The 12,501-nt window shown below is 43.4% G+C and overlaps 1 protein-coding gene across 1 annotated transcript in view; it reads right to left on the bottom strand.

Annotated features, from left to right (window-relative positions):
- The window catches only part of CAMKMT (calmodulin-lysine N-methyltransferase), a 271,951-nt gene that overhangs the window by 59,876 nt on the left and 199,574 nt on the right, over positions 1-12,501 (bottom strand). The window contains exon 4 of the mRNA XM_070734547.1: positions 3,796-3,856. Coding sequence (XP_070590648.1) covers positions 3,796-3,856 — 61 coding nt within the window. The remainder of the gene's footprint in view (positions 1-3,795; positions 3,857-12,501) is intronic.

The following is a 12,501-nucleotide window of genomic DNA, read 5'->3' as shown; positions in this document are numbered from 1 at the left end:
CTGGAGGGAAAAAACCGCAAGTCCAATCCAATTAGGGTATAGTCAGATGGCACAAAATACCACAATATCATTTTCTATTAAAATGGTTTTCCACCTTACTCAACTCAGGTTTTCTTTAACATGTATGTTGAGAGATAACAATTATTGAGCAAGATACAGGCTATAAAAACTTCAACCAAAAGCTGGGTTGAGGAGGAATTTGTAGTCCTTAAAAAGGATGAATGAACACATTTGCACCTGAAAATTAAACACCAGAAGATGAGCAATGTATGCTGTCCTGTTACAGATTTCTGCCATGCATCTTGATTGCAGCTTCAGAACCTCTCTTGGCAAAAAACAGTTGACAGCTATTACATTTATCACTTTATTACATCTTGGTGTACTTTGGAAAACAGTGAAGCCACAAAAAGCTTATTTTTTAAATAAAATAAAACAATAAAAAAGGAGTCAGGGTACTATTAACGTTCTACGGTAGCACTAAAACAAACTATCTGTCTCCTCAATCCCAAAAGTTGGCATCTGTGAACAGTGTTCCCAACTAAAAAGTTTGCTCAACTACATAGAATAGCATGGCAGGTAATCTAGGCAATAAGAAAGAGTAGGGTAAGGTTGGGTAGAATAGAAATAGAGTAGGGTAGAGTAGTGTAGAGAAAAGAAGAGGAGAGTAGAGTAGAATTGGAAGGGACCTTGGAGATCTTCTAGTCCAACCCTGTGCTTAGGCAGAAAACCCTATACCATTTCAGACAAATAAAACCACTATGAATATGTGTGCAATCTTTTGAATTACCAATGAGAAACATTGTTTGCAAGGGTCAATGGTTATAAAAATCAACCTGCTTTGGTTTCACCTGAGTCCCCTCAACTCAGTATTTATTTATTTATTATTTATTTATTATTTAGATTTGTATGCCGCCCCTCTCCGAGGACTCGGGACGGCTCACAGCAGAGAAAAACAAATCATAAATAATCCGAGAAGTTTAAAACATTTAAGATTTAAAAGAAAACCCCATATACTAACAGACACACTCACAAGCATACCATACACAATTTAAACATGCCCAGGGGGAGATGTCTTAATTCCCCCATGCCTGACGGCAAAGGTGGGTTTTAAGGAGTTTACGGAAGGCAGGAAGAGTAGGGGGAGTTCTAATCTCTGGGGGGAGTTGGTTCCAGAGAGCCGGTGCTGCCACAGAGAAGGCTCTTCCTTCACTGTTTAGTTGACGGGACCCGGAGAAGGCCCACTCTGTGGGACCTAATCGGTCGCTGGGATTCGTGCGGCAGGAGGCGGTCTCGGAGGTATTCTGGTCCGATGCCATGAAGGGCTTTAAAGGTCATAACCAACACTTTGAATTGTGACCGGAAATTGATCGGCAGCCAATGCAGACTGCGGAGTGATGGTGAAACATGGGCATACCTAGGTAAGCCCATGACTGCTCTCGCAGCTGCATTCTGCATGATCTGAAGTTTACGAACACTTTTCAGACGTAGCCCCATGTAGAGAGCATTACAGTAGTCGAACCTCGAGGTGATGAGGGCATGAGTGACTGTGAGCAATGAGTCCCGGTCCAGATAGGGCCGCAACTGGTGCACCAGGCGAACCTGGGCAAACGCCCCCCTCGCCACAGCTGAGAGATGGTTTTCTAATGTAAGCTGTGGATCAAGGAGGACGCCCAAGTTGCGGACCCTCTCTGAGAGGGGCAATGATTCCCCCCCCCCCCCCAGGGTGATGGATGGACAGATGGGATTGTCCTTGGGAGGCAGAACCCACAGCCACTCCGTCTTATCCGAGTTGAGCATGAGTCTGTTGACACCCATCCAGGCCCCAACAGCCTCCAGGCACCGGCACATCATTTCCACCGCTTCGTTGACTGGGCATGGGGTGGAGATGTAAAGCTGGGTATCATCGGCATATTGATGATACCTCACCCCATGTCCTTGGATGATCTCACCCAGCGGTTTCATGTAGATGTTGAATAGCAGGGGGGAGAGGACCGACCCCTGAGGTACCCCACAAGGGAGAGACCTCGGAGCCGACCTCTGACCCCCCACTAACACCGACTGCGACTGGCCAGAGAGGTAGGAGGAGAACCACTGAAGAACAGTGCCTCCCACTCCCAACCCCTCCAGCCGGCGCAGAAGGATACCATGGTCGATGGTATCGAAAGCCGCTGAGAGGTCAAGAAGCACCAGGACAGAGGATAAACCCCTGTCCCGGGCCCGCCAGAGATCATCCATCAACCCGACCAAAGCGGTTTCCATGCTGTAACCGGGCCTCAAGCCCGACTGCTGGGGACCTAGATAATCGGCTTCTTCCAAGGACCGCTGGAGCTGGAGTGTCACCACCTTCTCGACAACCTTCCCCATAAAGGGAAGGTTGGAGACTGGACGATAGTTATTGAGTACGGCTGGGTCCAGGGAGGGCTTCTTGAGGAGGGGGTGCACAAGCGCTTCTTTATAGAGAGTTGGAAAGACTCCCATCCCCAAGGAAGCATTGGTAATCTCCTGGGCCCAGCTCCGTGTCACCTCCCTGCCGGCCGAAACCAACCAGGAGGGACACGGATCCAGTAAACAGGTGGCGGAACTCACAGCTCCAATGGCCTTGTCCACTTCATCAGGTGTCACCAGATCAAACTCTTCCCAGACAGGTGGACAAGTACGTGCCCCAGTCACCTCGACTGACTCGTTGTCAGTCAACTCTGTATTACAATTGGAGTCGAGATCGGCCTGGATCTGAGCGACTTTATCAGCGAAAAACGTGTTAAAATCCTCGGCACTGCTCTGCAAGGGCTCCCCAGCTCCCCCCTGGTTAAGAAGGGAGCGGGTCACCCTAAACAGAGCGGCCGGGAGTGTTCGATCAGATTCGGGCCTACTCTTCCTGACTATCCCTAGGGCACACGGGGCCATATCTGCTGGCACGCGAGCCGTAGCCCTAGCTCAGCTCCAATGTACATGTGTGTGCCGACTAGCTGATTTTTGGCTCACACAGAGGCTATGGGAGGGTGTTCTTGGCTTCCAGAGAGGCTTTGGAGCCTGGGGAGGGTGAAACACAAGCCTACTGTGCCCACCAGAAGTTGGGAAATAGGCAATTTCTGGCCTCCAGAGGGCTTCCGGGGGGTGGGGGAAGGTGTTTTTGCCCTCCCGAGGTATTGAATTATGGGTGTGGGCACTCACGCATGCATGATAGGGTGCGCACACGCTGTTTCGGTACCCAAGGAAAAAAAGGTTCGCCATCACTGCCCTGGGGCATTCCAAATGCTAATTCTTAACCCCATCAAATCTAGAAGCCTATTATTTTTTTCTGTATTGTACCAGCATTCCCAGAAAGATGGAGACAGGGGACTGATGAAGCATAAGTATGAAAAATATATCGAAACATAATAATAAAAGAGAGAACACCAGAGTTCCCTGAGGTCAGAGTTTTGCTTTAAAAATGCAACCTATCTTCTTAGAAAACATTTTGCTGACTTTCAGAGTAGAGGTCAGAGTAAAGAATGTCTTTATTTTTCTACCAAACTTCACAATCACTATCAATCGATTGATGCCTCACTTTTGTTTCCCAAAAATCAAAGTGAAAGAAAATGCCTTGAGTGGAAATCAAAAGTCTTTGACATATAGCAGAAAGCTTGCTATGCAATATTAGTACCCAAAGGCAGCTCCCAATTCTTTGTAATAGCAACACGCTTTCACCTTGAATTTTTTAAAAAGTGAGTCTTAGGATGTAAATCCTAGCAAATTTGGCTTTGCAAATAAAGTAGCAGTGGATTGAAGATGGTCTTTTATGTCTTGGTTTCATACCTGAAAATTTCCTGATGCTTGAGGCAGTAGTAAGCTAGTATTTCTTCAGAAGGCCAGATACCTATAAAAAAACCAAGAACAAAGTAATATTTTAAGGCATATTTTTATATCTCCATACGTTGATCTTGTGTTGTTGGCTTTTTAAACATAGTTCAGAAGACAAGAGGTCAAAACAAAAAGAATATTCCCTACCTCAAGCAGGATGTCTTGATGGAAGGGATTTTTTAAAAAATCAAGTGGATGACTAGTGTGTAACGATCAAAGCCCCATCGCTTTTGACCATGTGCTGTATGTTTGGCATGTTAAAAAAGGATATGGCTTCCATCACATATAGATGCAACTGGCTCACTCTCACATCAAGTATCACTATTTCTTTTAATAACAGCCAGGGATGAGCAACATTTCAAGTTCTTTATTGAAGGTTGCTCTATTTTAATTTATTAATTTATTTATTTATTTATTCATTCATTCATTCATTCATTCATTCATTCATTCATTCATTCATTTATTTATTTATTAGATTTGTATGCCGCCCCTCTCAGAAGACTCGGAGCGGCTCACAACAATAAAACAGTACAAATCCAATTGATTAAAACAATTTAAAAACCCTTAATATAAAAAGCAATCATACATCTCATATAAACCATACATAAAACAGAAACGGCCCAGGGGAATCAATTTCCCCATTCCTAACGACAGAGGTGGGTTTTAAGGAGTTAACGAAAGGCAAGGAGGGTGGGGGCAATCCTAATCTCCGGGGAGTTGATTCCAGAGGGTCGGGGCCGCCACAGAGAAGGCTCTTTCCCTGGGTCCCGCCAGATGACATTGTTTCGTCGACGGGACCCGGAGAAGGCCAACTCTGTGGGACCTAATCGGCTGCTGGGATTCGTGCGGCAGAAGGTGGTCCCGGAGATATTCTGGTCCGATGCCATGAAGGACTCCAAAGCCAAAGGCAAAGGCATAGGGTGGGTGTTATTAGATAGTGAGAAGGTAGTTAGTCACCTGAACATAAGGCACTGATCAGCAAGCAGAAATTACGGGCACCATGACAATCAATCCAATGGGAGTGTTACGGGATTAACTTCCACACTGATCTGGGGATGGTTGGCATGACAGAGGAGAAAAACTACTAACTGTATAAACGAACAGGGATAAGACCTTATCTCCTCACCCCTGTCCCCATGTTTCCCATCTGGCAGAGAGTAGAGGAACACTGCCACAAAGCATTAAAAAAAATCCAAACTGAATTCAGATCTTGGATCCAGAAACCCCTTCAAACTGAAGCTTTGGAAGTCAACATAAATACAGTTTATGCTCAAGTTGCTTTGGTGTTCATAGACCTATTTTCTCCTGTACAACTTGGGTCTGCTGCAGCGATCGATCTTCCAATAAGCCACTGGTCAATTTCCATTCCCATTGCCACTCAGCATCAAAAGCTACACAACCTTCTGAGACATCAAGGACGGGCAAACCTGAACTGCCAGCCTCAGCTCCAAAATGCTGAGAGAGCTAATCATTGCCTTATGTGGGTGACCTTGTAGAAGGCCCACACTTTCTGACTTTTAAATGTTTCTTTGTGTCTCCTGCTAGAGCATGCAGGATAAGGTTGCTGTATACTTGACTGGAAAGGTTTCCGCTACAAACATCTAATTCAAACTTAGGAGGAGAAATAGAGGAAAAAGACATGAAAAAATACCTCTTTATTTCTCTTTCACAAATTTTCTGGGAGTTTCTCCTCCCATGTTCTTCCAGTGGCAGGACATGACAACTTTTGATCATTGTACTATCTAACCCAGATATTATTTAAATACTGAAACATGGGGGAAAGTGCATCAAAATCAGACCAAACTACTGCAAATTGCAGGAGCTTTGAAGGCATCATATCTTATTAGATCAGCCAAGCTTACAACAGTAGAAAAGCTGGTCACTTGTATTTCAAAAAAAATATTTTGTGGATTATACTTTAACTTTTAAAGTTAAATCCCACTTAAGTAATTGGCTAATTTAGAACCATATGGCACTTATTTCAAAATGAATATATTTAAAGCAACATTTATGCCAAACTACACACACGACATAAAAAGCCCATTTATTACCATTTATTATTCATATATTGCTATCATATTTGCAAGAGAAGTCCTAAGTTTCTAAATTTATCCCTTTTAAATTAAGCCACATTCTACCTTGGTGAAACATACTGTATATTGCACCTTGTACTACAAATTTTGGATTACTCTCATTGTACATCAAATACCTGTATTCTACGTAACATTCATTACCCTCTATTTGCATTTTACGGGTACCCCCTTTTAATGACAGTCTCTTTTATTCATGGTTTCATTCTTTCTTTTTTCATCTTTCTTTTCAGGACTGTGGAAGAATATCAGACTAGATTTTCTATGGTTCTTGGGCAGTTTACTGAGTAGAATTAATCAGGCTACCTATAAAAATATGATAAAAGTAGCAGCAGGTGGGAAGGGAAAACAGAAAATATCAGAGAAGTGTCTGACACAGCTGTACAGAGTGTTTACACAGCCTTCTGGGAAACCTCCCCTATCTCCTTCCGAAGGGCTTTTCTGCTTCCTTTTCTCCGCTGGTCAATGAAACTAAGCTTGAGATCAATATTGTTTCTTCTTAGCCTTGTTCCTCATTCTCCTTTTGTCTGTTTATTATTGCTAAAAATAAAGTGCCTGAAGTGACAGATTTGCCCTAAAAATATCTTCCACTTCTTTTTAAGGCATACGTGTTAAATTATTTAATGACCAACATGCAAGTTAAATAATTTAATATCAATACAAGCAGTTTTGCAAATACTGCCCATTTCTCCCACCTTGGCCCTATTACTTGGTTGGTGTATTTTGCAGAAAGACAGCATATACACAATGACAACAGAGCAGCAAGAAGCTATTGTGCTGTCAAAAAGTACCAGCAGAGGGAGAAATGCCTACATTTTGCTTGGAACTTTTCTTTGCTGCCCTGATACAATTCAAGTTAGGACTCAGGCCACATTAGCAGCTGTTGCTAATAACATTAGCAGAAAGATCATGGACAGGATCCTCTAAATCCCACCTAATTAAGTCAGGTACCAGCTATGTATACGGCTTCTTTCCATTATTCTCCAGGACTACAAGGTGCAATGTCAGAGTTTCCAAAAGCCGGCAAGTAAGAAGAACAGTGGTCAGGGGGGCTCTTATAAACAGGTTCCAAATATGGAAGTGCAGAGTGTTACCCAGTAAAGCATTAAAGAAGCAGCAAGACAACCTTTGTTAATTTAAGTAAAAGGAAAAGCTTCTCTTGCTTGAACAGGTAAGTAATCCTCTTTGATGGCTTTCAAAATAGGGATAAGCTTAACAATTCATGTGGAGGAGTTTGCACTTTGACTTCTACTCTGTTGAACTGACCTACATTTTGTAATATGCAGGGCTGAAATATATCTTCATATCAAGAACGTATTCAGATGAGAAATGATCTCATTCATCTCAAACGCTGAATGCGGTCACAGTTTATGTAAAGCATTATGAGCGTTCATTGAAATCTGTGGGGAGGACTAATAAATCTTCCATTTCTTACTGAAATCAAAGATGTTTTAAAATACCTAACGTTGTCCAAATTGTACCCAGTGGCTCTAATCCAGATAAATGTAAATCAAGTCAATATGCTTTGACAGAAGCCTCTGTGGTTGTCATAGTCACTCAGTTGATTCTACTGCCATTAAATCGGAGTATGCAGCTGCAATAATCTCATATTCTCCTGTTTATTCCTGCCTTTTCCACCCTTCCTTCTTCTGTGGTCTCCCTACTGTCATTTTCTGTACTGTAATCCACTTCAAAAGAGAACAGGCCCTCTCATTCCTTGTAAAATGCCTGCACACAGATGACACTATATGAATAATGCTAATAGCTATTAAGGGCAGAACTAGATAAATCAGAAACATTGCGCTCTTAATCAGAAACCTCTTGTAACTGCAGGGGATAAGGAGCAATTGCCCAACAAACAGTTGTTGAGAAGGGGCTTTATTCTTTCCTAATCTATTTTCCTTTGTAAAAGTGCATCTCAGGTAATTTTGATTTTTTTTTAACCCCATCCCCACCTGCCTCTGAAATCAAGAGAGTGAGAAGCCTTACGAAAAGGAATTTGCAGGACAGTTTGTAAGAAGGATCAAGCAATATTCATTATAACCACTGTTCTCCTCTTTTATATTGTTCTATTATAATTCATTTGATTGCAGCAAACATGATGTTGAACCTAAGCATTTGTTCACATACTCAAAATTAAGGTTGGTTGATTAATTAATAGCTCAGCCATGACTTTTTTCAGGTTATATTATATTAAAGATAAATTATAAAAACATATCATCAGACATTGCAATAAAACTTCAATTTCCCCTTCTCTACTTAGAATTTTTGTATGTGAAAAGCGTTCTGCAACTTTGTGTATTCTCTTTCCTGGACATTTGATATTTCACTTTTGCTCTAATAAAATCACCTTCCTATTTTTAAATGCATCTGTCATAAGTAGATGTATTGTAAAAACTTCACATGAATATAAAAATAATTACTCTTCCAACTAAAACATTGAAGAAAAAAACAACATGGAGTGACATTTTGATTATAAAACAAACTTGCAAAACTAAACAATACATGATTTATGTTCATGTCTTATAAAGTTAACATTTTTTTCAAAAATAAATTGATATTTCAGGGAATGCTTAATAGCTCATTTAGGAAAAGGAAGGGGACATTGCTAATTGGTCTATTTTAACTATTGTGTCCTTTCTTAAAGTAAATTATAACTGAAAATATTTTATTACATAAAGGTATTAGACATGGTACTCTCACAGTTCTCCATTTTGTCTCCTTCTTTAATCCTCTGATAAGCCCTTCTCTGTTGCAATGCCTCCTCGAATTACTACACTACATGGACTGTGAAGTGTTCCCTTACACACCAATTGAAACAACCAGCAGCCAAAAATAAAAGGCCCATATCGTATTTTTAAACACAGTTTGGAGGATGCCAAACTGGCCTCCGGGACAAATGATTGCACAGTTGAGGTGCAATAGCAGAAATGGGTCTCTTCCTTGTCTTCATATAAATTGGATTTATGTTACTGTTGGGATATAAATGAGAGCAGCAATGTTAGAATGGTCCTTTACAGAATTTTGAATTTTCAATCTTTCTGCATAAATATGATCTAAAATATTATCTGTTTTCCACATAAGTCCCTTAATGTGATAAAGAAAACTCAAACAAATGAGTCAAGACATATTTGTTCATAGATTTATTGAGGAAAATGATCCAAAACTACATATTTGTGTGTCACAAAAGTGAGTACCAACCATTATTCTTCCTATTTTGCATTCTGGATCTAAAAGTTTATTGCAATTATTTACTTCTAAATAATATTTGTGTTACCATAATCAAAGCTGTCTCTGGATACAAAACTTAAATCAGGAATACTATCAAATTATGTGCTTTGTAATTCATGATACTGGGAACTTCAGTAAAGTACTTTAGGTTGTAGGTAATGTGGTGAATCATAGTAATATCACTTGAAAGGGAGGAAGTAGAAATTTGGGTTATATGCATCTATTAAAAATAACGTCACTAAACCTAGTTGTTTAGACATCAAATCATTCTAGGATTTCATAGAATAGAATTATTATGTTGACCAGTCTCTAATAATAATCTGTAGCAAGTCATTGATTCTACTCATCAACTGAATATTATTGATTGGCTTTCTCTTTATCTCAGTTTGCCAATAATAGTTATTTTTCTAGACTATTATCCATCTATGTTGCGTATTTAAGGTACAGTGGAACCTCAAGATACGAACTTAATTGGTTCCAGGGGGAGGTTCGTAAGACGAAACATTGTTTCCCATAGGAAACAATGTAAAGTCAATTAATCCGTGCAACAAAAAAACCCCCCACAAAAAAAACGCTGCCGCCAGGCTGTCACCTTTTAAAACAGCCGGGCGGCTTCCCTCTCTCTCTCTCTCTCTCCTTCCTCCCTCCTCCTCCTCTTCCTCCTCCTCCCGTATTCCGCCTCCCTCCCAGCCCGCTAGGCAAGCCAGTGGTCCCCGTCACGGAGCACAGCCATGTGGGCTCCGCTCTGTTCCCTGCCGGCCCGATTGAGGGGCCGACGGTCTCCGCCAGGGAGAGCTTCCTGGCTTTCGTTCTTGTTGGATTCGCGAGCTTTCATGCCCAGGAAGCTCTCCGAAGTGAGGAGAACCGCCGCTGTCGCCGCTCGGCCGCGCCTCCTCGCCCGCCGCCCGCCCAGGATGCAGACCTGCTGCCTCGCCTGCCACCGGCCCGATCCTGTGTCTCTTGCTTCTGGGCTGGCTCCATTCTGTTCCCTGCCAGCCCGATTGAGGGGCCGGCGGGAGGAAAGCGAATGCCTCTCTTCGTTGCGCTGCCTGGCTGGCAGCGGAAGATGTAACCGAGCCCACGGGGCCGGGCTCCGGCTTCCGCGCCGCTCGTCCCACCCATCGCACGTATCCAGCAGAAGCGGCGGGATTCAAAAGTGCTGGGGTGGGGGGGCTGTCGGGACACCCCCCCACCCCAGCACTTTGAATCCAGCAGCTTCTGCTGGATACGGGCGATGGGTGGGACGAGCTGCCACAGCCATCGGCTTCCGCGCCGCTCGTCCCACCCATCGCACGTATCCAGCAGAAGCGGCGGGATTCAAAAGTGCTGGGGTGGGGGGCTGTCGGGTTCGGGGGGGGTGCTGGGAAGCCCCCCAGGCCGGCTGCGACCTTTTAAAACAGCCACGCCGCTTCCCAGCTGTCTCCTGAAGCCGAACGCACTTTTGAATCCCGCCGGCCAAGAGCACTCGGGCAGCAGCTTCTGCTGGATACGTGCGATGGGTGGGATGAGCGGCGCGGAAGCCGGTGGCTGTGGCAGCTCGTCCCACCCATCGCCCGTATCCAGCAGAAGCTGCTGGATTCAAAGTGCTGGGGTGGGGGGGTGTCCCGACAGCCCCCCCACCCCAGCACTTTTGAATCCCGACGAGCGGCGCGGAAGCCGGAGCCCAGCCCCGTGGGCTCGGTTTGATGGCTCAGCAATTGCCTGCTGTGTAGAAACTTCCTGGTGAGTCAGTGGGGTAACAATTGGGGTCGTTGATGTAGCTGAGGTATGCTGATTAGTTAATGGTTGTAGATTAGGCGTGATATCCTGAGTAGTTGGAACTTGCAGGCTGCTTGATTGTTTTACAATGTGTGTTCTGAGTCTGGTTTCTATGGCTGGGATACGTTTGAGAGCTGGTTTCCAGATGTCTGGTAAGCGAGAGGTATCATCCCGCTTGTTCATATTTTGGGGATGTTTTTCTATCTCGTTGGCTTCCATGATTATTCTTTTGCTGTACTGTTCTGTTTTGGAAATTAATTTGGTACTATCGAAATCAATTTCATGTCCTGTAGTTTTGAAGTGTTGGAAAAGGGAGGAGGTTTTTTTCTTTTTTCTTTAATGCATTCTTCATCAGGCAGTGGTTGGTCAGGTCTAAGATGTGCTTCGGGGGGTTGTATTTGTTTTGGATGGCTGTCAGGGCTTCTTTGATAGGCACTTGGGTGAAGAGAGATATGACATCGAAGCTTACGAGAAGGTCACTGGGTTGTAGGTATTGTTCCTTTATGATTTCTATGAAGTGGAATGAATTTTGTACATGAGACATGATGGATTCTGCGTAGGGCTGGAGTTGTTGGGTGAGAAATTTGGCAAGATTCTGTAGGGGTGAGCCTATGGAGCTGACTATGGGTCTGAGTGGTGTTCCTTCTTTGTGTATCTTGGGGAGGCCATCTTAGACCTGACCAACCACTGCCTGATGAATACATACTTCATCCACAATGGACAAAGATACAAACAGATAGAAGGAGCCCCCATGGGATCACCCCTGTCACCCGTCATCGCAAACTTATACATGGAATATTTTGAAACCAATGCCTTGGACAAATCTGAATACAAACCCAAACTCTGGCTTAGATATGTAGATGACACCTTCGTAATTTGGCCACATGGGAAAGAAAAACTGGACAGCTTTCTCACACATCTCAACAGCCTACACCCCAAAATACAATTCACCATGGAAATAGAAACCAACAACAAACTTCCCTTCCTGGATGTCCTAATCTACAAAAAACCCGATGGCTCCCTAGGACACACCGTCTACCAGAAGAAGACACACACCAACCGCTACTTGAACGCAAAATCCCACCACCACCCCGCATAGATCAATTCCGTAGCCAAGACCCTCATTTCCAGAACCAAACGCCTAGCCGACAAAGACCACCTAGAACCTGAATTACACAGTCTCACTAATGTATTAATTTCCAATGGATTCCAAAGAGAGGCAATCAACAACTTAATCCAAAAAGAGACACCCCCCAAGAACCAAGACACAGAACAGGACAATGGCATCGCCCTCCTCCCTTACATCAAAGGCACCACAGATAAAATCAGTAAAATTCTCCGCAAACACAACATCAAGACAGCCTTTGGTACAGATAAAAAAATAGCCAACGTCCTAAGAAACCCGAAAGACAATATCCAACTAGAAAACCAGGGAGTTTATCAAATACCGTGTAAAATCTGCCCAGCCACATATATTGGACAAACGAACAGGAGAGTAAATGCACGTGTTGCAGAACATAAGAATGCATTAAAGAAAAAAGAAAAAAACTCCTCCCTTTTCCAACACTTCAAAACTACAGGA

Source organism: Erythrolamprus reginae, chromosome 1, assembly GCF_031021105.1.
Source record: "Erythrolamprus reginae isolate rEryReg1 chromosome 1, rEryReg1.hap1, whole genome shotgun sequence".
Taxonomy (NCBI): domain Eukaryota; kingdom Metazoa; phylum Chordata; class Lepidosauria; order Squamata; family Dipsadidae; genus Erythrolamprus; species Erythrolamprus reginae.
The sequence above is the reverse complement of the archived record's forward strand: the minus strand, read 5'-3'. Positions and strand labels throughout refer to the sequence as shown.